General features: G+C 36.1%; 2 protein-coding genes across 3 annotated transcripts; both read right to left on the reverse strand.

Moving 5' to 3' along the window:
* Positions 1-3,392: 3,392 nt before the first annotated feature.
* On the reverse strand, positions 3,393-16,881 carry LOC145159473 (uncharacterized). Of its 2 annotated transcripts, XM_079078474.1 has the most exons (8): positions 16,743-16,881; positions 16,579-16,647; positions 7,736-7,960; positions 6,902-7,627; positions 6,206-6,791; positions 6,002-6,099; positions 5,004-5,578; positions 3,393-4,190 (listed from the first exon to the last, which is right to left on the reverse strand). In XM_079078474.1, the coding sequence occupies exons 2-8, from the start codon at positions 16,612-16,614 to the stop codon at positions 3,626-3,628; spliced, it is 2,811 nt and encodes a 936-aa protein (XP_078934600.1). In that variant the 5' UTR covers positions 16,615-16,647; positions 16,743-16,881; the 3' UTR covers positions 3,393-3,625. The 2 variants fall into 2 exon arrangements, with proteins under 2 accessions (XP_078934600.1, XP_078934606.1); XM_079078480.1 differs by lacking the exon at positions 7,736-7,960.
* Positions 16,752-19,146, reverse strand: LOC145121713 (disease resistance protein RUN1-like). Its single transcript, XM_079057420.1, has 2 exons — positions 18,656-19,146; positions 16,752-17,847 (listed from the first exon to the last, which is right to left on the reverse strand). Exons 1-2 carry the CDS (start codon positions 19,144-19,146, stop codon positions 16,752-16,754), a joined length of 1,587 nt encoding a protein of 528 aa, XP_078913546.1.
* Between the last annotated feature and the right edge of the window lie 2,923 nt (positions 19,147-22,069).

Raw genomic sequence — 22,069 nt, forward strand, 5'->3', positions numbered from 1 at the left:
GGCACATCGGTCCGTTTAGGGTTTTGGCTCGGGTGGGCCGGGCTGCATATCGGCTGGATCTGCCAGCCGAGCTTATTCAGATCTACAGTACTTTTCATGTTTCCTAGCTGCGAAAATGCTTAGTGTATGATTTTGCAGTTGTGCCCTTAGAGGATATTCAGGTGGATGACTGCTTGAAATACGTTGAGAGACCAGTGGCGATCTTAGATCAGAAGGCGAAAACTTTGAGGAACAAGGTTGTGCAGCTAGTGAAGGTGCAGTGGCTGCACCGCAAGGGGTCAGAGTGGACATGGGAGCCCGAGGATTAGATGAGGGAGCATTACCCAAAATTATTTGGGGCAGCAGACTTCGAGGACGAAGTCTGAGACAAATGGGGGAGAATTGTAACGCCTGGATTCATTTTTATAGAGCAACTCGACGAGTTGGAGGCCCCAAACTCGTCGAGTAGAGACTTCATGGACCGCGTATTTTTGGAGACCAACTCGATAAGGTGGGAGGTCCCAACTCGACGAGTTGGGAGGTCCCAACTCGACGAGTTGGCTGGGTAAAATGAAACCCTAATTTCCGGGGTTTGCACCCTATTTAAACACCTTAACCCCAAGGTGTTGGCCTCATTTCCAGCCTCCAAGACCCTAAACCCTATCCTCGAAAACCCTAAAGCTAGTTGAGTGTTTGTGATCCATTTTGGGTGTTTTTGTGTTTTCTTAAAGATATTGGAAGAAAGGAAGCTTAGAGATACAAGAAGGAGTTGCTAGATCTCGATTCTTGGTTGCACTCTCGATACATTTTTGGTACAAAGCTTGAACCTTGACTTATGAATGCATAGATCTCCTTTTAGGGTTATTTTGCTTGTTTTAGTCCAAAAGAAATGGGCATTGAGGAGTTGGACATTCTTTATGGGTTAACCCTTCAGATCTAGGGTCTTGAGGGGCTTTCATGGCATAAAGGTGCCAACTTTATGGCTATGGAAGTCCCATGTAACCTCTAAACCTTTATTTTGGCCTTTTGAGCTTCTAATGGCCATGCATGTAGAGAAAGCTGGAGACTTTACATGATTATCTAATCTTTAAGGTCCAAATCTATGTTCTTATGAGGTATCTTGAAGTCTTGATGGATTTTGGATGTAGATTTAAGCCATTTTGGACTAGGGTTTGAGTTTTATACCTTGGGAGAGGTTCTTAGTGGGTAAAGTTCAAAACTTTACCCTTCTAGACATATTTCCAGCTTAGATCCAGAAGATAGAGCCTTAGGTTGGAAGAATAGTGACTTAATGCATTAAGTAGGTTGGCAGACTAAAGAACTCGACGAGTTCATGAGAGAACTCGACGAGTTGTTCTGGAAATGTCCCGACTCTGTTGGAAAAAGAGGGACTCGGCGAGTTGTAGGGAGAACTCGACAAGTTGGATCGCGATATCACGATTCTGTGATTTATGGAAACTCGCCGAGTTGGAGGGTAACTCGACGAGTTGAGTCAACTCGGAGCGTTGACATTGACCTGGGTGTTGACTTTGACTTGGAGTTTGACCAAAGTTGACCCTTAAGGGGTTATGATTATGAAAGGGGTACTTAAGGAAATCTTTTATGTTTAGAGGATTGAGTTGGGTTGATATTCGGAGCCGGAGACTGTGCAGCTACTTTCCAGTGTTCGAGGTGAGTTACCTTTCCTATATGAGTGGGTCGAAGGCACCAATGCCGGCCCATTAGTACTTGTTTATAGTAGAGATGATTGTCTTTGTAATAATTGTCTGGTATGCCACTATATGTAGAGATTTATGTGCTTGTATGCTATGTTATTATGTGGTAGTGGTAGGAGGGGTGAAATAGACCCCGTAACCGGTTGAGATAAACCGGAGGGTAGGTCAGGCACCCAGATATGCCTCACAGTATGGTTATGATATGTTATTATGTGTTAGTGGTAGGGGTGAAATAAACCCCGTAACTGGTTGAAATAAACCGGAGGGTAGGTTGGGCACCCAGATATGCCTGATGTGGGTAGGTCGGACACCCAGCTATGCCTGACAGGGGTAGGTCGGGCACCTCGGTATGCCTGACATGGGTAGGTTGAGCACCCAGGTATGCTCAGCGGGGTAGGTCGGGCACCCATATATGTCTGACAATATGTTTATTGTATGGTATGTGGTATGATGGGGGGAACTCACTAAGCTTTGTGCTTACGGTTTACAGTTTTGGTTTCAGGTATTTCTTCTTCAAAAGGAAAGGAGACGGCATGATCGCAGCGCATCACACTATGATTTTCCGCATTATGAGATTCTTAGGGAATTGTACTCTGATATTATTTTTCCTATGACATGTTATGGTTTTCGACACTTGAGTTCGATTATGATTTGGATGACACTGTGGATGTTTTATGACTATTGTTTTTATAAATTACTAAATTAAAAATGAAATTTTTGGTCATGAATTTTGGGATGTTACATGAGGAGTCGCAAAACCCTTAATCACCGGCTGTGTGAACAATTTTGTGAGGTATTTTTTTTTATCACAAAAGCCATAGGTCTTCCTCAATTTTGTGAGGCCGGGACATCTTTGAAGCAAGTTTTAGGAATTATAAGACGAAAATTAGAAGATGACATACATATTTGATGAAGTGTACTCTATGTTTTTATTATTTAATTTCTTTATAATGACACTGAAAAATGACATACAAAAGTTAATGTCATAAATATTAGATGACACAAATTTACAATTATGAATGTCGTAAATCCTTCAAATTTTAGTAAAGACAACCCTTTTATGACATACAAAAATGTATGTCATAATTTAGTGTATGTTAAAGTTCATGTTTCATTAAAGACCTATTTTCTGTGTTTCATTAAAAATCTATTTTCTAGTAGTGTTTGTACCAATTTCCATTTTATTTATTTTGTATAACCTTGAATACAAAATTCTCATGCCTCAGTACTTGCATGTCAAAGTGGCATGTCAAAGTGCTAAACCTTCCATTGTTCCCCAATCCTAAATGAAAAAAATAGATTCGGATATGATTCATCCTTTTTAAATAAAGAAAATGACAAGCCATAGAATTCAAATGAAATATTAGGGGTGTGAAAGTAAAAATAGGCTTAAACATACATAAGAGAATCACCTTACGTTTCCTTTCCTCAATATCTTATAAGAGCCGCTACTATTCCTAACTTACTAGATTTGCAGGGAATCTTGATTCTTGACGATCTACATTGTTTTCCCATCTCTTGAAGCAATCGGTGTATCATTAGTTTTTTGTTTAATGAAACAGAAAGAAGGCACATGTTGTTTAGAGTTTTAATCTACAGCACATAAACCAGACTCCTATATCTTTACCATGTAATAGATGTCTTTGTCAACAAAGAAGAGAATTCTTTGTATAAAGCCGGTTGGCAATAACTCATTGGTAATTATAAGTACACTTTGAATTCAAGAATCAATTTTCTTTTTCAATAAATCCAATTAGCTTTTCCAATATAAGATGATATTGTCATTGGCTAAAGAAGAGAAGCGAACACTACAAGAGCAAGAGGAATTCCTCTACAATATCATGCTATTTCTACAAACAAGCTCCTCCAAATCTTCTATAGGAACGTTGGAACCAAAGCATGACGTTTAAAAGATAATGATTCATTCTTATTCAATCATCCCTCATTTCATGAACTTGACACCTCCAATCTCTAAACTTAAACCAACTATCTATAATTTCCCTGGTGGTTATTATAATCTTGCTCTGTGCATTAATCTTCCCGGTTCCAAGTAAAGTGAGTAGTTGACTATATATAGCAATGTCGTCAAGAACAATAAGCATCCTTTTTGTTTCTAAGGCGTCCTCAAACGTACATGTACTTGGAGAAACACCTGGTATTTTTCTCTTCTTTCCACCTAAAATATCTTTAAGAAGTTGTTCCTGTAGTTCAAACAAATCATCGAGCGTCTTACATCTGCGATCAATGTCTTCAAGAAATCCCGTGCTTTCAAAATTCTTCAAATTTGAATTGTAAATATAGTTCGCCAGCTTTGTTTTGCCACTTCCACCCATGCCACAAATTACTAAGAACTGAAAATCGGATTGATTTAACCAGGAATTGATCTCCTGGTATCGAGTGGCCATCCCACTTAGATTGGGTGGAAGATGAACTTCCTTTCCATCGAGTTTACTGTTGATCGTGTCAACTATCTCCTTCAAAAATGTTGTTTCAGGCCTGGAACCACACAAGAAAAATGAATAAGTTCATGGGATGACATTTAGAGATTCTTTATAAGTGAATGAAAATATCATAGAATTTCTAAATTTTGGTTGCTAGTAATATAAGTTTAAATCTTCTTACCATTAAAGTTTCACAAAAAAATAGTCAAAATTGAACTAAAACATGGTGAAGTTATCTACAATGGTATAGAATATTTTGGAAATTAACTATACAAGCATTTTTATTTACAAATATAATATAATTAAATAAAAATGCAAGTCAAGGCTGTTAAGGTCGGATGGTAAAGGCCAACTGGAGGCTTGCAGTTATGTTGGAAGGGACAGTTCCTTACTGTTTTTTTCTTAATTAAACAGACTGGAAAAAAACATACATACTTGGGGTCACAGGTGTGTGTGTGTGTCAAGACTCAAGAATCAAATTTGTATATGATGTATCAAGAAGCATTCAGCTATAGACTTTTTGACATATATATAGAGGAGATCATAACAGTATTGTTTATTTATATATTTGAAATAAAATATTTACCCATCACAGATTAATTCTCTAGTAATCTTCATTTATGCTAAAATTACTTTTTCACTGGCTTTTTCAAATTTATCTGGCAAACAAAGATCTCCAACCGATTCATAGGTTAGTTTTATTGACACATTTATCAAGAAAAAAGTTAACCAAGTCATTACTTTGAAGTAGAGACCAACATTTAGCTACAAGTTCACACTAATAATTGTGAAAAACTATTGGATCAGAATAGCTTCAGTAGAAATGTAATTCAGTAATTATTGAATCACAAGAGACTAAGAGGCATACCCCAAACAAACCAAGCCACCCAAATCAGCAACTTCCTTCAGGCCTTTCTTCCACAAGTTCACTTTGTGATCCGTAAACTCCCAAGAGGATTTGACATTGATTGCGAAAGTATTTTGTTGATTCCTCACATCAGAAGGATTAACTTGATAATAAATAGGTAGAACGAAATGATTGTGCTCCCTCCTTTGTTCAAGGATCAACAAAAGCTTGTCAAGGCAAATACTAGAAGTTGCATAGTTTTTTGACAATACAATTATTGAAGATCTAGATCCTTTAATTACTCTCGGTGACATCATTCCTGCAGCTATGTAGAATTCTGGGGTATCCATAAAAGTTTCAATTGCTGCTCGTTTTAATGCTGTGTAAAGATGATCTATAAAAGAATTACAAGTATCTCCTCCACTGTGGTTTATGAAAACGTCGTAGATGCCATCATTAGCATCAGGAGAAGCCTTATTGCTTGAGGAAGAACCGGAAGCTATTGAACTTGTATCCCCAAGTATGCTTGATGTGACCTCTGAACATTTATTTACAAAAGATGATTTTGACATCTCTGCCATCTTGTACATCTCCACCTTTTTGTTTTCATAAATACCAGAGCCACAGATTAGATTAGTAAAACATAGTTATTTCTTTATTATAACCAAATTAGCATCAAGAAACAAAAGGTTTAACAAATATGTATGTATTATATTACAATAATTTTATAAATTATATTATCACAAAACTATGACTATAACGAAATAGATTATTCGTATAAAACATATTAAAGTGTTTTAATTTTTTTAATTGTATTTAAATTTTTATTTGAATTTGATGCATATTGATGTCCAAGTTATTGATTAGAATTTATAACTACCCAAATGGTCCCTTCCGATCCCCATCAATGATAAAACTAAATCACAAAGGTCCTATTCATCTTATACCAATTGATTGTAAGTCTCATATAATCCATGTGGAGTTGATGCCAGAAAAGAAAGATTATAGATCAAACTTACCAATTCAGGACCATGGATGATGCATCTAACAGCTCTCAACTCTGTACTTGATGGGTTCGACAGCCTTGGTCGACCTGTCTTTCTCCATCCTTGAACCTCTGTAACAATGTGTCATAAGATGAGCTCTGTAAATGATGGGTTCAACTGCATAATTCTAACTACAAATGTCCAGAAATGGCTTGACAAATGACAAGAGAGGCATACCTGTATGGTCAATGGTACCACCAACTAACATTCTAAACCAACCACGAGTCAGTCCACCAGCTTCCACCAACTCAAAGAAATCACGTCGACAAAGATAGTACACTCCTGTGCTTAGTTGAAATCCAGACAAATCTCCTCCAAGAATTTCTACCCATCCCTTGTTATTAATCAAGGTTTCCTCAGCTACTTCATTGTCAGAGTAAACAAGGCTCACACCACAATCATGTACTTTCAATCCTCTCATCGCAACAATAGAGACTTTAACTGTATCTCCAATGTCCAATGTGTTTCCAATTGGCCAATAGCTTAACCATATACCAACTTTACCAGAGTCAGGTTTGCCGAAGACTTTGGGATTGTAAATCAAATCAACACCTTTGGTCGTACATATTTTACAGAACCATGCACACTCATGACCTGATATTGTATATTTGAAAGTTACATCAAGTCCTTTGAGCTTCTTACTTGTGGGATCTGAAGGAACGTCAAAGGACAAAAACGATAACTTTGATGCATAATTAGGCTTCATGTTTGGATCCTTTATGTCTGGTAGAGATGTGCTCATTATATCGAATTCATACAACATCTGTGCCATACAATTCAGTCACACAATAAATTCAAAGGTGGTATATATGTTGATGTACGTATGTGTGCTTATGCTGTTATGCATGCATTTGAGAGAGAGAGTCAACGAACCTGTAAAGATGAACTTCTGCCTTTGGTAAGCTCATCATCACCAACCAGGCACACCTTATAATTTTGATACTCCTTTAGCCACTTCATGTGTCCCAAATCATTATCTTCAAGTTTGGCTATATGGAATAATTTGATAAAGCCTTCAATTTCACACAAACTACTACAACCTTCATAGCCAAACTCTTGCAATGTGAAACGAGGAGATTCAAAAGTTACTCTCTCCAATGATGTACAGTAATATATGTATAATTCTGCAAGTGTACTTGGGAGGCATAGAAGCCATTTAAGTCTTGAGCAAAAACTCAAGTCAAGGACCCAAAGATTTTTAAGATGATCATAACAAGGCAGAAACTCAAATAGACTATTGCCTAAATTCAAGTACTGCAAAGATATGTGAACACTAAAACTCAGACAAAAAGAATCAGTACACTCAATATTGCACTCATTGAAGAATAAGCGACGTAATGAATGTGGGAAGGAAAAGGTAGGTTGTGTTGCAATGCCTCCATCAGAAGTAGAAACTTTTAGCCCTACTAACAGGTTTATACACCCTGTTAGGTTCAGTAGTGCAAGACTTGTCAGGTCTTCAATGGTTTCACAAATATGAACCAGACTGTGACAGTTCCAAAGAATCAAAGTCTCCAGATGAGGGATCCTGGACATGTTGCGGATTTCCAATAGATTGTGCGAGTCTTTAAGGTTTAATATCCGCAATGACTGAAGAACCTGTTGCACAAGTAACTAGATTTAGGTAGCACTTAATATCTGCATAAAGATCACCAAAACCGAGACACAAAATGGATAAGCAACAAAAAGAGATATCAAATTCCCTACCATGGGCGGATCAAATACTTCCAAGTTGCTATATCTCATATCCATAGCCACCAAGTTTTCCATGGATAAGTCAGAGGGTATTGTTCTTAATTGGGATCCAAACCAGCAGAGACATCTTAAATCTTCTGAAAAATTCTCATATGACCCTTCGAGTTGCACATTACTTAGGTGGAGAAGTTTTAGTTTATCCATCTTTTTTAGTGCATCTGTCTTTAGTTCTGAATGCTACAAATTTAGAATGAGGGATCGTAAGCTTGCATAATAGCCACAAATAAATTCACCAAAAAATTCCTGATTACTAATCGGGAATTCCTATCTCGTAAATGGTACGTTTTGTAGTGATTAGGTTTAAATCCACAAATGTACGTTTTGTGGTCGTTTAGCCTGAAGGATGATCTTTTTCACTAGACCTTTGTGGTTGTATTCTTCATTTACACCTAGTTCCCGGGTTTTAGCAAAGGAAAGAAAAGAACAAAAAAGAAAGTAAGGAAAGGAAAAGAATTTGTCGTTTGTGTTCCTAATTTGGAGAGAAGTGAAATGAAAATTACACATTTTGTTCTTTCTCTCCAAATCCTTCTAAATCGGAAGGAAAGTGGTCCTTCTATTTCCTTATTTTAATGAAACTTGGGAACACCAATTTCTTTTAATTTCTTTTCACTTCCATCAATTTTCATTCTGGGTGTTAACCTCGACTTGGGAAAGTGGTCATTGTGTGTGTGTGTGTGTGTATATATATATATATATATATATATATATATATATATGAGAAGTTATTGGATTTTAGTTTTTATTTATTTATTACATTTATGCATATATATTATTTGTCTTGTGCCTTATGTTTAGGGCATTCCGTTTTTATTTATTTTTCCTTGTATTTTAAACCTTCTGATGTTCAATTGAAGAATCAATATTTGAGCTGTCAATTTCTAGATGGTATCAGAGCGGATTTTAACCAAACACGCCAAACCCTAGTCGATCAACAATCTTGACGGGCGTTGCAGAAAGTTCAAACCAAAAGAAGAATGATGGCGTTCCTGATACGAATTCTCCATTCTATATCTATGCATCTGAATACCCCAAACAGATTCATGTCAACGAAACTCTCATTGACAGCAACTATACAGATTGGTGTCAAGAGATGATGAACTTTCTCTTTGCCAAAAATAAGGTTGGTTTCGTTGACGGGTCCATCACGAAACCAGAAAAGGATTCTGCTGAATACATGTCCTGGATGCGTTGTGATGCCCATGGTAAAAGGGTAGCTCACAACGACAATGGAGAAGGAAATAAGAAGCAACGTAAAGTATGCTCACACTGCTTCTAAGATCTGGAGCGATCTAAAGGAGTGTTTTGGGAAGGAAAGAGCACCCAGCGCATATGAATTAAAACAAACACTCTCAATGACGCCTCAGAATGGAGCCACCATGTCCTTCTACTACACCAAGTTGCGTAGTCTCTGGGATGAGATCGGATCTGTGCTTCCAATGCCTCGATGTTCATATGATGGTTGCACATGCCAAGTCAGGAAGAAGTTAAGTGAGGTAAAGGATAAAGATAAGCTTTATGAATTTCTCTTGGGTCTAGATAACTCCTTCTCTGTTGTTATCAGGACTCAAATTCACGCCAAATTCTTGCCATGAACCTTATACCAAGCCTCGGGAATGCTTACCATCTTGTTGCTGAAGATGAGTGTCAAAGGGCTATTTCAGCCGACAAGAAACCCGTCACAGAAGTTGCAACCTCAAAAAGTTTGTGCCGACTCGTCCAGAAGGAAACCAAAATCAAAAGTGTGACAAAACACTTCAAAGGGAGACCAGGAGGATGTGATGGAGCATTGCACCTTCTGTGGAAAGGATGGCCACTAATGAGATGGATGTTTCAAACGAATAGGTTATCCGAAATGGTATCAAAGGCAGCTTTCACCGAATCTGGAAGTTGCACACCCAGTGTTACAGAAATCGGCATTGGCGGCCGATTAATCGCTTGGCGGCCATAAACCGATTACGATTAGGGTGCTTGGTGGAAATTGGTCAAAATCGGTCAAAGTTGGCCTTGGCGATCCTTGGCGGTCTCAGCGGCAATAGTCGTATATTTTTTAAAAAATTAAAAAAAATTTAATTTTCAAATATTACACCAAAATATTAAACTTTCAATTTTTTAAGCTTTCAAATTTTAAAATATTAAACTAAAATTTTCAAAATTTTAAAATTTTAAATTCTCAAATACTTAGTTTTTTAGGGAATATTAATTTTTTAAATAATTTTATCAATAATTAAGGGTCCCCGATTAATCTCCGATTAATCACCGCCTAGTCCGATTAATCGCTTATCGCCAGTCGACCGCCGAGCTACCGCTGAGCGATTTTTACAACCTTGTGCACACCCATTCCTGGGTTAACCAACGAACAATATGAGTCCTTTTTAAGTCATTTTTCTGAAACGGGAAATTTCGATAAGGAGGTCAATACCTCAAAGGCGTTCATGACGGTAAAGGTAATAATAATAATTGTTGGGTTATTGATTCAGGATCGATTGAATACATCATATATGATGCTAGTATACTTGAAAACAAAACTAAAAACTGTTTTGAAACACTTGTTGTTATTCCTAATAGGGATGCAATACCAGTTGAAGGAAAGGGAGAATGTTCCTTGCCAGGAGGAACTAAGATAAAAGGAGTCTTACATATTCCAAAATTTACTTGTAATCTTTTATCGATTAGTAGAATGTGCAAAGATTTGCAATCAACTATAACCTTCTTTCCTGATTTTTGTGTCATGCAGAAACTTCATACAAGGAACTTGATTGGTACGGGTGAGTGCAAGAACGGTCTATACCGAATGGGGATGATTAGAAGATTAAAGAAATCCATGATGACAACTATAGATATTTGACACAAAAGATTGGGACATGCTTCTGGTGATAAACTCACTCAAATAGATTTTCTTAGCAATAGTTCTTTTGATAAACTATGTGATTCCTGTTCTAAAGCAAAACATTCTAGATTACCCTTTTCACATAGTAGTATCAAAACCAACAGATGGTTTTAGCTTTTACATTGTGATATTTGGGGTAAATATCGTGTTCCATCTCTATCTGGGGCAACTTATTTTTTAACCATAGTTGATGATTTTAGTAGAGTTGTTTGGGTTTTCCTTCTAAAATACAAGCATCAAGCCAACAATTGCCTGATAAAATTTCACAACATGATAAAAACACAATTTGGAAAACTTGTTAAAAGAATTCGTACCGATAATGGTGGTGAATTCATCAAATAAAATGTGAAGGCTTTACAATGAACATGAGATTTTACTTGAAACCACTTGCCTACACACCCAATAACAAAATGGAGTTGTGGAAAGAAAACACATACATTTGCTTGAAACTATTAGAGCCTTAATGTTCGAAGCCAATTTGCCAAAACGATTATGGGGAGAATGTATTTTAACAACAACCTTCATTATCAATCGACTTACTTCCAGGGTTATCGAGAATGTAACTCCTTATGAGATTCTTTTTATTTAGAAACCTGATTATGATCATATGAAGGTTTTTGGTTATCTTACTTACTATAGAAGCACCACTACCAGTGGGGATAAGTTTGAGGTAAGGGGAGACCAGGAGTGTTCTTAGGGTATCCGTAAGGAACAAAAGGTTACAAAATTTATGACATTAAAGACAATAAGATAATTGCGTCGAGTGATGTGAGGTTCTGTGAACAAGTTTCGTTTTGACAAACTGACCCATGCAAGTGATGAGATAGATCCTTTTGATTCACAAGTAGAGGGGCCCAATTTGATGATCCGGTTGAGACTTTTGAACCCACCAATCACCTTGACAGAGGATTGGACCATGAAACTGTCCATAAAGACCAAGATCAAGACACTTCAAACCAAAGGGATGACGGGAATAACATGCCCGAAGAAGAAAATTTTGACACATATGATCACATTGGAAGACCTAGACGATATCGGTCACAACCGAAACATCTTTAAGACTTCGTTCTAAATTGAGGGGGAGTATTGGATTTTAGTTTTTATTTACATATTAGATTTATGCATATCTATTATTATTTTTGTGCCTTATGTTTAGAGGACATTCCGTTTTTATTTATTTTTCCTTGTATTTTAGACCTTCTGATGTTCAATTGAAGAATCAATCTTTGAGCTTATCAATTTCTAGAGAAGTAGGTTCAAACAAGAACAACAACAAAAATTGAGAACGGGAGAACAAAAACAAAAGATTGAAATCAATCATAAACCAATAAATTTCAATCAAAATAAGAAATGATAATTGTTGATATAACTATTAACACTTGCCAATTAACAAAGTCTACCAATATTGATGAACTAGGTCAGGTGTAATGCCCCAAATAATCCAAATTCTTTCAAATGACTTGATAATGCGGATTAACACCTTCAACCAAATGTAATTGCTAATATATAACGAGAATGGGGAATAACAAGTAAAAAAATAAGATTAAAGGCAAACATACCGAGATTTATGTGGAAAACCAAATTCTTGAAAACCCACGGGCAGAGGAGACCACTCAGATATACAAGGGATAATAATGTTTACAATAGGAGCCAATGTTAGGGTAAACTGAGAGGAAAATCGAGAAAATATGAACTATCTTTAAAAGCTCTCAACTCTTTCTTAACTCAAAAGAATAAAAATGTTGTTCTAAGGTCAGGGGTTGAAGTGGCCGGTTTGGTCAATTTCTTATGAGGCTGAGTTCTGAGGTTAATTTTCAACAGTAACTTTAAAGGGAGATTTGGTTTCTTTTAAATCAATTAGTAAGACAATTCATCAATAAGGGCTTGGCATTTTGGTGGAATTTGGCAGGTTATCAACCGAAAAAGAGACTCCCAAGATTAAATATTATGAACAGCAAAAATTGTTACAAAAGTATGAAGGTGTTTTTCACATGCCCAAAAGCTTACATCTGATAAGAGGGCATGAACATGCTATTACACTCAAGAAAGAAAGTGATCCGGTTAATGTGAGAACGTATTGATACCCTTGGTACCAAAGATATGAAATTAAAAATTTGATTAAAGAAATGTTGGATGCGGGGGTTATATAACATAGCAAAAGTTCATTATTATGTCCTTTTTGCTAGTTAAATGAAAGTAAGAATTTGGAGTTTTGTATAGATTATTGGGCTTTTTAAAAATTTTCATTTACCAGTTGTGGATGAGTTATTAGATGGACTATACGGAGATGGTGTCTTTTCAAATTTGGAACTAAAACTAGGTTATCATTAGATCATAATGTTATCAACCGATGTTAAAACGCATCTTTTCGCACACATGAAGGTCATTACTAGTTCTTGGCAATGCCTTTTGAGTTTGTCAATGCTCAAAAAATATTTCAAGGGCTTATGAACGAGGTATTCAAACAATTTTACGAAAGTTTATGTTAGTTTTCTTTGATGAAATTTAAGTAAATAGTCATCATCCTAAAGAGCACTTAGAGCATTTGAAGATGGTATTTGAACTTTTAACAAAACACAAATTATATTCCGATCTAAAAAAGTGAGTTTGCGAAAACAAAATTAGGATATTTGGGGAATGTCATTTCTCAAGGAGGCGTATATATGGATATTTCAAAGATTCAAAAGAATTAGTCTTAGCTAAAGAACAACCACACAATTAATGGGTTTCTTGGGATTATTGGGGTATTACAGAAAATTTATCAAACATTATGATTTATGCAACCATTGTTTTCCCTTTAATGAGACTATTAAAAAAAATCATTTTTAATGGGGCGAGGACTCTCAAACAACATTTGAAAGTTAAAAAAAATCACTTTCTAATGCACGATACTTCGTTCACCCGACTCTACTCAACTCTTCATGATCTAGACTGATGCTTATGGTTTTGGTTTAGGCACGGTTTTAATGTAATAAGAACAACCAATTGCCTAGAAATCGAGGCACAAAAAAAGTTTGATGCCAGGGGTAATGGTTGTTAAGAAATGGCGCTCAAACTATTTGAATGCAATAAGAACAACCAATTTCCTACCTGGGAGAAATTTTTGATGGGAAGTCACTAACAAAATTTAAAACTCTTGTTGGATCAGATGGTTATTATTTTTTTTTTGATATTTTTAGAATGCTTACACACACATCCTCTACATTATTCCTAAGTCAATACCATTCGTCTCAAGCGAGACTAAACCCTCAATGTTTTCCTTGGTTGTGATACTGCTAGACCAAAGGTCTTTAGTTGGATCAAGGGGGTGTTTGGGATTGCTTTTTAAAACAACTTATTGATTTATTGGCTTTTTGAAAATCCAATAAGTCAAAAAAAGTGTATGGAAAAAATCAAAGTATTTTTCAAAATAAATTTCCCATTAGCTTTAAAAAAGAGATTTCAGAAAATATGTAAAACATGGCTTTTTGAAACTCCTTTTAGCTTTTTAACCACAATAACTTCAACAAGGAGATTTTAAGCCAAACAGTTCCTAATTTAATGACTTTTGGCTTTTTCTACCACACAAGCTAATCTAAACATCTTTTTGAAAATTCATTTTGTAACGTCCTGTTGCGAATCGTTTCCTAATGTGGGGTGGTGACCCGAAGACCGAGTATCATCAGGCTCAGGGCCTTTGAGGAAAAAAGATTTAGACTCATTTGGGTGTGGGTAAAGTAATTAGGGTGATCCGGGAAGTTCGGTTTGTGTTTTGGAGCCAAGGGGTATTTCGGTAAAGTGTCAGTTCGGGCTTTTATGGAATTTGGATTTTTGTTCGAGAGGTTTTAAGGCATGTATGAGTTGATAGAAGTGTAGAGCTTCTCGTTACCTTTTCGTGGATATAAGCATCGTCGTAAACAGACTTAGAACGAAGAAGTTATGGCCTTCGGAAATTTAAGTGGTTTTAGGGTGAAATCGGGTATGCGGGGCGTACACAAGTATGCAGGAAGTATACGAGGCGTATAATGGCGTACGTTGGGCGTACTGATCAATTTGATCGCGGGTGTTCTAAGGAGTACGCTGGGCCTCCATCCCTCTAAACCCTAGGATCGAAACCTTAGCCCCTATTTGAGTGGTTTTTGAGCTTTTGGTGGTATTTCATGCTTTTTAGTGTTCATAGAAAAAGAAGGAACTTCTTGAAGAAGTGTGAGATGGCTCGAAGCTTTTGGATCCAAGGTTTTTGCATATTCATCTACATTTTGGAGGTATAAAGGTTCTATCTTGATGATCTTATATGTTAGATCTCGTTTATGGAGTATTTTGTGCTTTTTGGAGTCTTTTGTGATAAAGATGGGTTTTTGATCTACTCCAGAAGCAATGGGTGCTAGATCTTAGCTCCATTCAGTCCCAAGGTTCATAAAAATGCAAGCTTTATGAAGTATTGTGATCCATGCAAGCATTAAGACCTTTGTTAAGTCCTTATTGAGCTTTTGAGTCCCTTTTTGCCATGCAAGCACGTAAAGTTGCTAACTTTACATGATAAGTAGGCTTATAGAATTAGATCCGAGAGTTTGGCACTCTGTCTTAACCGATTAAGGGCTTATTGGAGTGAAAAGGTGGCTGGAAGAGTACGTGGGGCGTACTTAAGAGTAAGCTCAGCGTAATGCTGAGTTTGTACATTATGGACGTGTACAGTATGTTTCGGGGGCACACTCTGGTACACGGGGCATACTCCTCAGTGTGTCGTTTTGGGCTCTTTGAGGATGGGCCATTGTTGGGTTTTCTTAGTTGAGCCATTAGACTTCTATGTTGGGCTTCTGGTTCGTATCTTTTGGGCTCCTTTGGATTTAGGCCCATGATGGGTTTTAGGGGGCCAAAGGGGCCTACCTGGAACGTCCTCAGGGCCTTCGGCCTGACTGGTACGCCCCTCTGGCCCACAGTCTATCCGGGACGCCCTGGGTCTCTCGACCTTCGGCACACAGCAGGACCACTTCAACCCAAAAGATGGGAATAAGCAATAGAGCAGTAGATGCATCGTCAAAGAGGAAACTAGAAGTGAAATGTGTTGTTCTTGGGTGGGGTGGGGGCGGGGTCCACAAATAGAGACCATGGGATAATTTAGAACAGGAAATCAACGATGAGGATCTTTAAATAAAATAACAAAAGATATTGCGGAAGACCTTCATACTCATAAATGTTTCTAAATACGAGACTTGCTTTTGTACAAAGATCATTTGGTCATACCAAGAAATTCAACATTGATTATAAGTATCTTTGATGAATTCCATGGAGACCCAGTGGGTGGATATTCAGGTGAAGATAGAGTGTATCAATGCATTGCTTCAGAAGTATTTTGGGTGGGAATGGGAAAGGATATAAATGGCATGGTAAAACAATGTGAAGTGAGTCAAAGGAACAAAAATTTAACAGGTTCGGAAAGCTGGGTTATTATTACGACCAACACCCTTCCCTTTAAAAGTTTAGAAAATCACAATGGACTTAATAGAAGGATTACCCAAATTGAATGGTACGAATTCTATTTTAGTGGTGTTGGATCACTTGAGTAAGTATACTCACTTTCTCTTCTTTTCCTAGTTCTTATAGGGTTTATTTAGCTTCTTCAATAGCAAAATCGTTAGTTTCCATGCGGGTTGGAAGTTAACCTCGTGATTCTACACGAACAATATAATGAGTTATTTTGACTATTGCTAAAATGTCCATTAGTTGGACAAAATGAAGAAAAAACCTTGTACCCAAGTCAAATATCCAAATGATGGATTTATACCTTTACTTGGTTCTATTCTAGAGTAAATACAAAAATGTACCCACAGATATATAAAAAAGGAATCAACGATTATGATCTTTTAGAATCTTAACAAAATTTTCTTTTACATGTAAAGAACATGCATTAATGTTTATTATGTATTACCTTGAATGAGTAGTTCTCTTGGGTCAACATTTGCATGTCAAGTGCTAGACCTTCCACTGTTTCAGAACCCTATACAAAAAGTGGGTGAATAAATACAATCTCTACCAAAATAGAAGGGTGTGAAAGGAATATAAGCTTCAACATACAAATAGGAAGAATCTCACCTTTCCTTTTCATAGAACATCATAAGAATCCTTATTACGCCAGACTCTACTACGTTTTGCAGGGTCCTTTGGTGCTTCTTGATGGACTATTGTTCTCCCCATCTCTTGAAGCAATGGATGCATCATCAGTTTATTGTTTGGTGAAACAGAAAGAAGGCATCTGTTGGTTAGAATTTTAATCCCAGATAATGCAGAGTAATCACGCTCCAAAATCTTCACCACGTAATCTATGTCTTTGCCAACAAAGAAACATGCAATATGCAAAAACAACTCTTTGTTAGAGTCATGTGGCAAAGTGTTGTAGCTCCTAATGAGTACACATTGAATTTTATCATGTATATCTCTTCCCAATAAGTTCAATGTACTTTCCCAAAATGCGATGCTGTTATCCTCTGCTAGAGAGGAACCCAACACTTTAAGAGCCAATGGATTTCCTTCACAATACTGCAATACCTGTTTTGCAAGCTCCTCATAACCTTCCATCAGACTTTTGGATCCAAAGGCATGTTGACTTAAAAGCTCCAATGATTCATCATCATCCAGTAATTTCATTTGGTACTCTTCACACCTCCAAGATCTGAACTGAAACCATTTACCAATACTATTTGCCCTAGTGGTTATTATAATCTTGCTTTGTTTGTGAATATACCCGGATCCAAGTAAAGCTACCAACTGGCTTACTTCATCAATGTCATCAAGAACAATAAATGCCTCCTTCACTCGTAAGGCATCTTCAATATTGAATGTACCTTGACAAACACTAGGTATTTTTCTCTTGTTGCCTCCCAAAATATCCCTGAGAAGTTGTTCCTGTAGCTTAAGCAAGTCATTGGATTCTTTACATTTGGGACCAATGCCTTCAATAAAACTCACGCTTTCAAATTTCTGACAATTTGAATCGAAAATATACTTGGCCAATGTTGTCTTGCCACTTCCACCCATGCCACAGATTGCTAAAAATTCAGCATTGGATCCATTTAACAAGAAATTTACATCCTTGTATCGAGCAGCCATCCCTATTAGATTGATTGGAAGATGAACTTCTTTATGATCCAGTTGTTCGTAAATAAAGTAAACAATTTTCTCCAGAAGCTTTGTTTCAGGCCTGAAATAACAACAGAAAAATGAACAAGTTGATGCGAAGACATTTTGGGATTCTTTGGTATGATGAATTAAAGTATTGAATAATTAACTTTCCCAAAGTAACTTACTACTATAACATAGGTTTGATTAAATTGAATTACCATTCAAGTTTCCACAAAAATAATTGCAAGGACCATTTAAAACTGTATGCTAAAGTTTGTTGGCAAAGATTGACATTAACTCTTTAATTTAAAAACAACAGTTGAACAGCTAGATTTGACATCTAAGGATCAAACCAAAAGAAACTGAAACCATGTGGAGAAAAAAAGCAAAAGTAAAAATCTTGTTTTTGTACTAAATCCAAAAAAAATGGTAAAAATTTGCAATTTCCACTTTAAAGTTTAATGGTCATAACAACAGTGTTGCTCTTAGCTCTAGTCAAGGGTCAAACTTGTAGATGATGTATTAAGAAGCATTGAGCTGTAGACTCGTTGACATTTTTAGACTTTTTCTATTACATTTTCGAAGTAAAAAACAAATTTAGCCATGACAAATGTATTTTCTATAATCACGTCAATTACATCTACATCATTTTTTCAGTTGAATTACTTTTCCTTTGATATATTGAACTTCTCTAGTAAACAACTCCTAACGATCCATATAGGTTTGTTAAAATTTCCTGAGACACTTATCAACAACAAATTCACGAGTCACAACTTAAAAGTAGAGACCAAAATTGGATACAAGTTAACACCTTAATAATCGTCAAGTTATTGGATCAAAGTAGCATAGGTTAAAAATATATTTCAGTAAGAGAGAGAAAGGAATACCTGGACTGATCGGCCATGCCGCGCAAATTAGCAACCTCCTTAAGAGCTCTTTTCCACACCTTCACGTTGTCATCTGTCCACCTTGAAGAGGCTTTGACTTTGATTGCGAAAGTATTTTTTTGTTTCCTGACATCAGAAGGATCAACATGGTAAAATACAGGTAGAACAAAATGATTGCACTCCTTCCTTTGTTCGAGTATTAACAGAAGCTCATCAAGGCACCAAGTGGAAGTTGCATAGTTCTTTGACAACACAACTATTGAACCCTTAGACTCTTTGATTGCTTTCTTGATCTCTAGCTTCAATTCTTCACCTCTCTTGATTTCTTCGTTATCCCTAAAAGCATTAATTCCTGCTCGTATTAATGCGTGGTAAAGATGATCCGTAAAAGAATCACGAGTATCTTCGCCTCTAAAGCTTAGGAAAACGTCATAGCTGCTACCGTTAGCACTGGGAGATGCCATAATACTAGAGGAGGAACTGGACGCCATTGAAATTAGATTTCCAAGCATGGAAGAAGATAACAGGAGCAGTTAAAAAGGACAGACGTTTTTTTACAAACAAGTGGATAGGATGAAGATAACAAGAGCAGTTAAAAAGATAGGGGAAGCATATGCGCCGTGAATCAGGCAAACGCAAATAGTTTAAATTGTTTAATCGACGCGGGCCCTACTCCCGTCCTTCCTCGAAGCTTACATACAACAACAGAAAGGAAAAGGTGCTATGTATTCATCGACGATACTATTTCATCGGATAGCTAAAAGTTGTTTGGTTAACATCTCGAGGAATAGAATAACATGAATAAATTCTTATATTAATTTTGATTTAATAAAAAACTTTATTAAATAGCTTCTCAAAGGGATTTTATAACTTTATCTAAATTGAAAGTTCTCTTATAAAAGAAATCTCACTATTTCTATAAATAGATTGAATATATTAATATTATTTTTTTAAGACGTCCACATCGTTAAGCTAATAGTACAAGTAACTACTAATAAAATAATATAAAATTTAAAATGTCCAAAATAACTAAGTATAAAAAACTATCGATGCATATGCAATGTTATCTTCATATTCTCTCGAACTTATCTCTTCCTACCATTTGACCCAGCCCCTTTTAAATCCCGAGAATTTCGCAGATTTACATGTCAAACGTTTAATTTTGAATTCCAGTTTCTTGGAATTTATCTCTCAAATTTTTCCTCATCACTCTATATGTCGCGGCTCACCACTTGGAGAAACCCAAAAAAGATCGTCGGTTCTTCTTCCTCAACCCTACTCTCAATTTCGCAACACAAACTTGTTCTTCCCTTCTCACCCTCTCTCCTTTGAGCGCACCAGAATCGCAACTATCACCTAACCTTCTCTCTAAAAACCCGTTGGGTCACCACCCCTATCTATAGTCTAGGGCTCAATCTGTCTTTGACAACGATTCAAGCCAAAACCGTCTTCAATGATTTTGGATTTCAGGTATGATCTATCTTTTTCACTGTGAATCAGGGATACACGTAACTAAAAAATATATTCTTTGCAGCTTTGTTATTTGGGGCTTGGAAGCAGCATAGTTGGGATTTGCGATTTGAGCTATAAACCTTCTACAGTAATCTCTTCCATTTTTTGGTGTTTGATAGACTATGAAACAAATTTTTATTACCACTCCGCCTTATATCTCTAAAAACAAATTAGGATTTTTTAAATTTGAAATTTTTGAAGTTGAAATCTGGTCACAAATCCGACTTTGTAGCTTGGGATGTTAATGTAATTCTCTTTTGGTTTCATGAACATGCTGATTCTCCTTAAAAATCCGACTTACATCTACATGGTGTTGTTGATCTTACTCACACTCTCACACCATTGGCCCTACAGCAACCAAATGTCTCAGGTTAGGACGAATTCCCACATTAGGGATGTTTTGGATCTGATGAAGATTCTCTTGGAAAGTAAGTTGCATTTTCTCTACATCTACTCTTTAATCATGATTTATTATAAAGTTTTGTTTTATAAAATCTTAGATAATGTCTTCTTTACCTATGTTAAGCTTTTGTTTTTCTTATGTTTTGATCAGTTTTTTTAGTTATTTATTAAAATAGAGTAAAGAACGTGATGACTTCAAATTAAAGAGTAAAGGGTCAAGAGGTCGTTGGAGCCTTTGATTGTGCAATTAACTTTTTTTTTTTACTTTGCTTGGAACTTGTATGAGTCATAGAGTTTGCTTATTAATGTGGCAGGGATTAGTAACTGATGGATTGTTTACAATTAACTATTATTTGCAGGTATTGTTACTTTTCCAGGAACTAAAATCTTTAGAAAGAAGTTATGAACTATCTTGTAAGAGCTTCAGGTATATCATGTTATAATTTTTATTTATTTTCATTTGTTATTGCCATTTTGCCCCTTGGTTTTGCTTTGGTTTCTTGCTAGTGCATTTACGAAGTACCATGCCTCTATTGTCTGCTGCTTGATAGTATATTGATTTTGATGTGCTGTTTGCTCTAAGTTTGACCATTTTACCCCTTGGTTTTGCTTTGGGAATTTTTTGTTGGTTCACCGGGAGTTGGTTTCATGCCATATATTCTATATGTTGAAGTTGGAGATGTGGATTCATGATTCTCTTTATGTTTCTTCAGTGTGGTTGGTTGATTTTTACCTTTCTCAATATTGCATACAATTAGTTTCCTCTTTCCAATCTATTGGTGCCTAACACCTCCAAAATTCATTCAATTAGCTATGTGCAGTGGCTCTAAGTCATTCAAACAAAAGTTAATCCAGGAATCCAGGTGTGGCTTCTAATTTTAAGATATATATTTGAAATATTCTTACATTTTGATGAAGATTATTGATTGTGGAAATTGTTTTGTAGATCTTGAAATTTTAAATCTGCACTAAAAATGCATCAAAACCAGCAGCCATTATTAAAGAACGAAGGTACCAATTTTTTTCCATTTTCATTTTATTTTTCTTACATTTGTGTATGTGATATGGTCGAGTATAGGAATTGGCTAAAATATTGCTACATTTATATGTTATTTGTAAAGAAATGTATCTATCATGCTATTTTAGATAATAAAATCATAGTGCATTGCTGTTATGAGAAACATAATTAAATGCATTACCTATATTACTAAAAAAGAGAAGTGTAATGTTATTTTCTATATTTTTGCCTAAAAATATTTGACCAACTTACTTTTCTTTTTTGTGTAGATAAGACGTAAATTTATTAATACAATGAAATCATTAGTATTTTCAAGTCCCACAAGTCCCTAATGTTCTAAGTTAGTTATGGAGTCATTAAAAATTCATTGATATTAAATGGGTTTGGGGTGCATTATTTTGTCCAGTTGGTGCAGGTCTTACTAGATCTATGTATATTTGACTGCTTGCTTTACTGAGTACCTTTGCCCATCTGGATGTCCA

This window comes from Lactuca virosa, chromosome 1, assembly GCF_052849685.1.
Source record: "Lactuca virosa cultivar CGN04683 chromosome 1, Lactuca_virosa_CGN04683_v6, whole genome shotgun sequence".
NCBI lineage: Eukaryota > Viridiplantae > Streptophyta > Magnoliopsida > Asterales > Asteraceae > Lactuca > Lactuca virosa.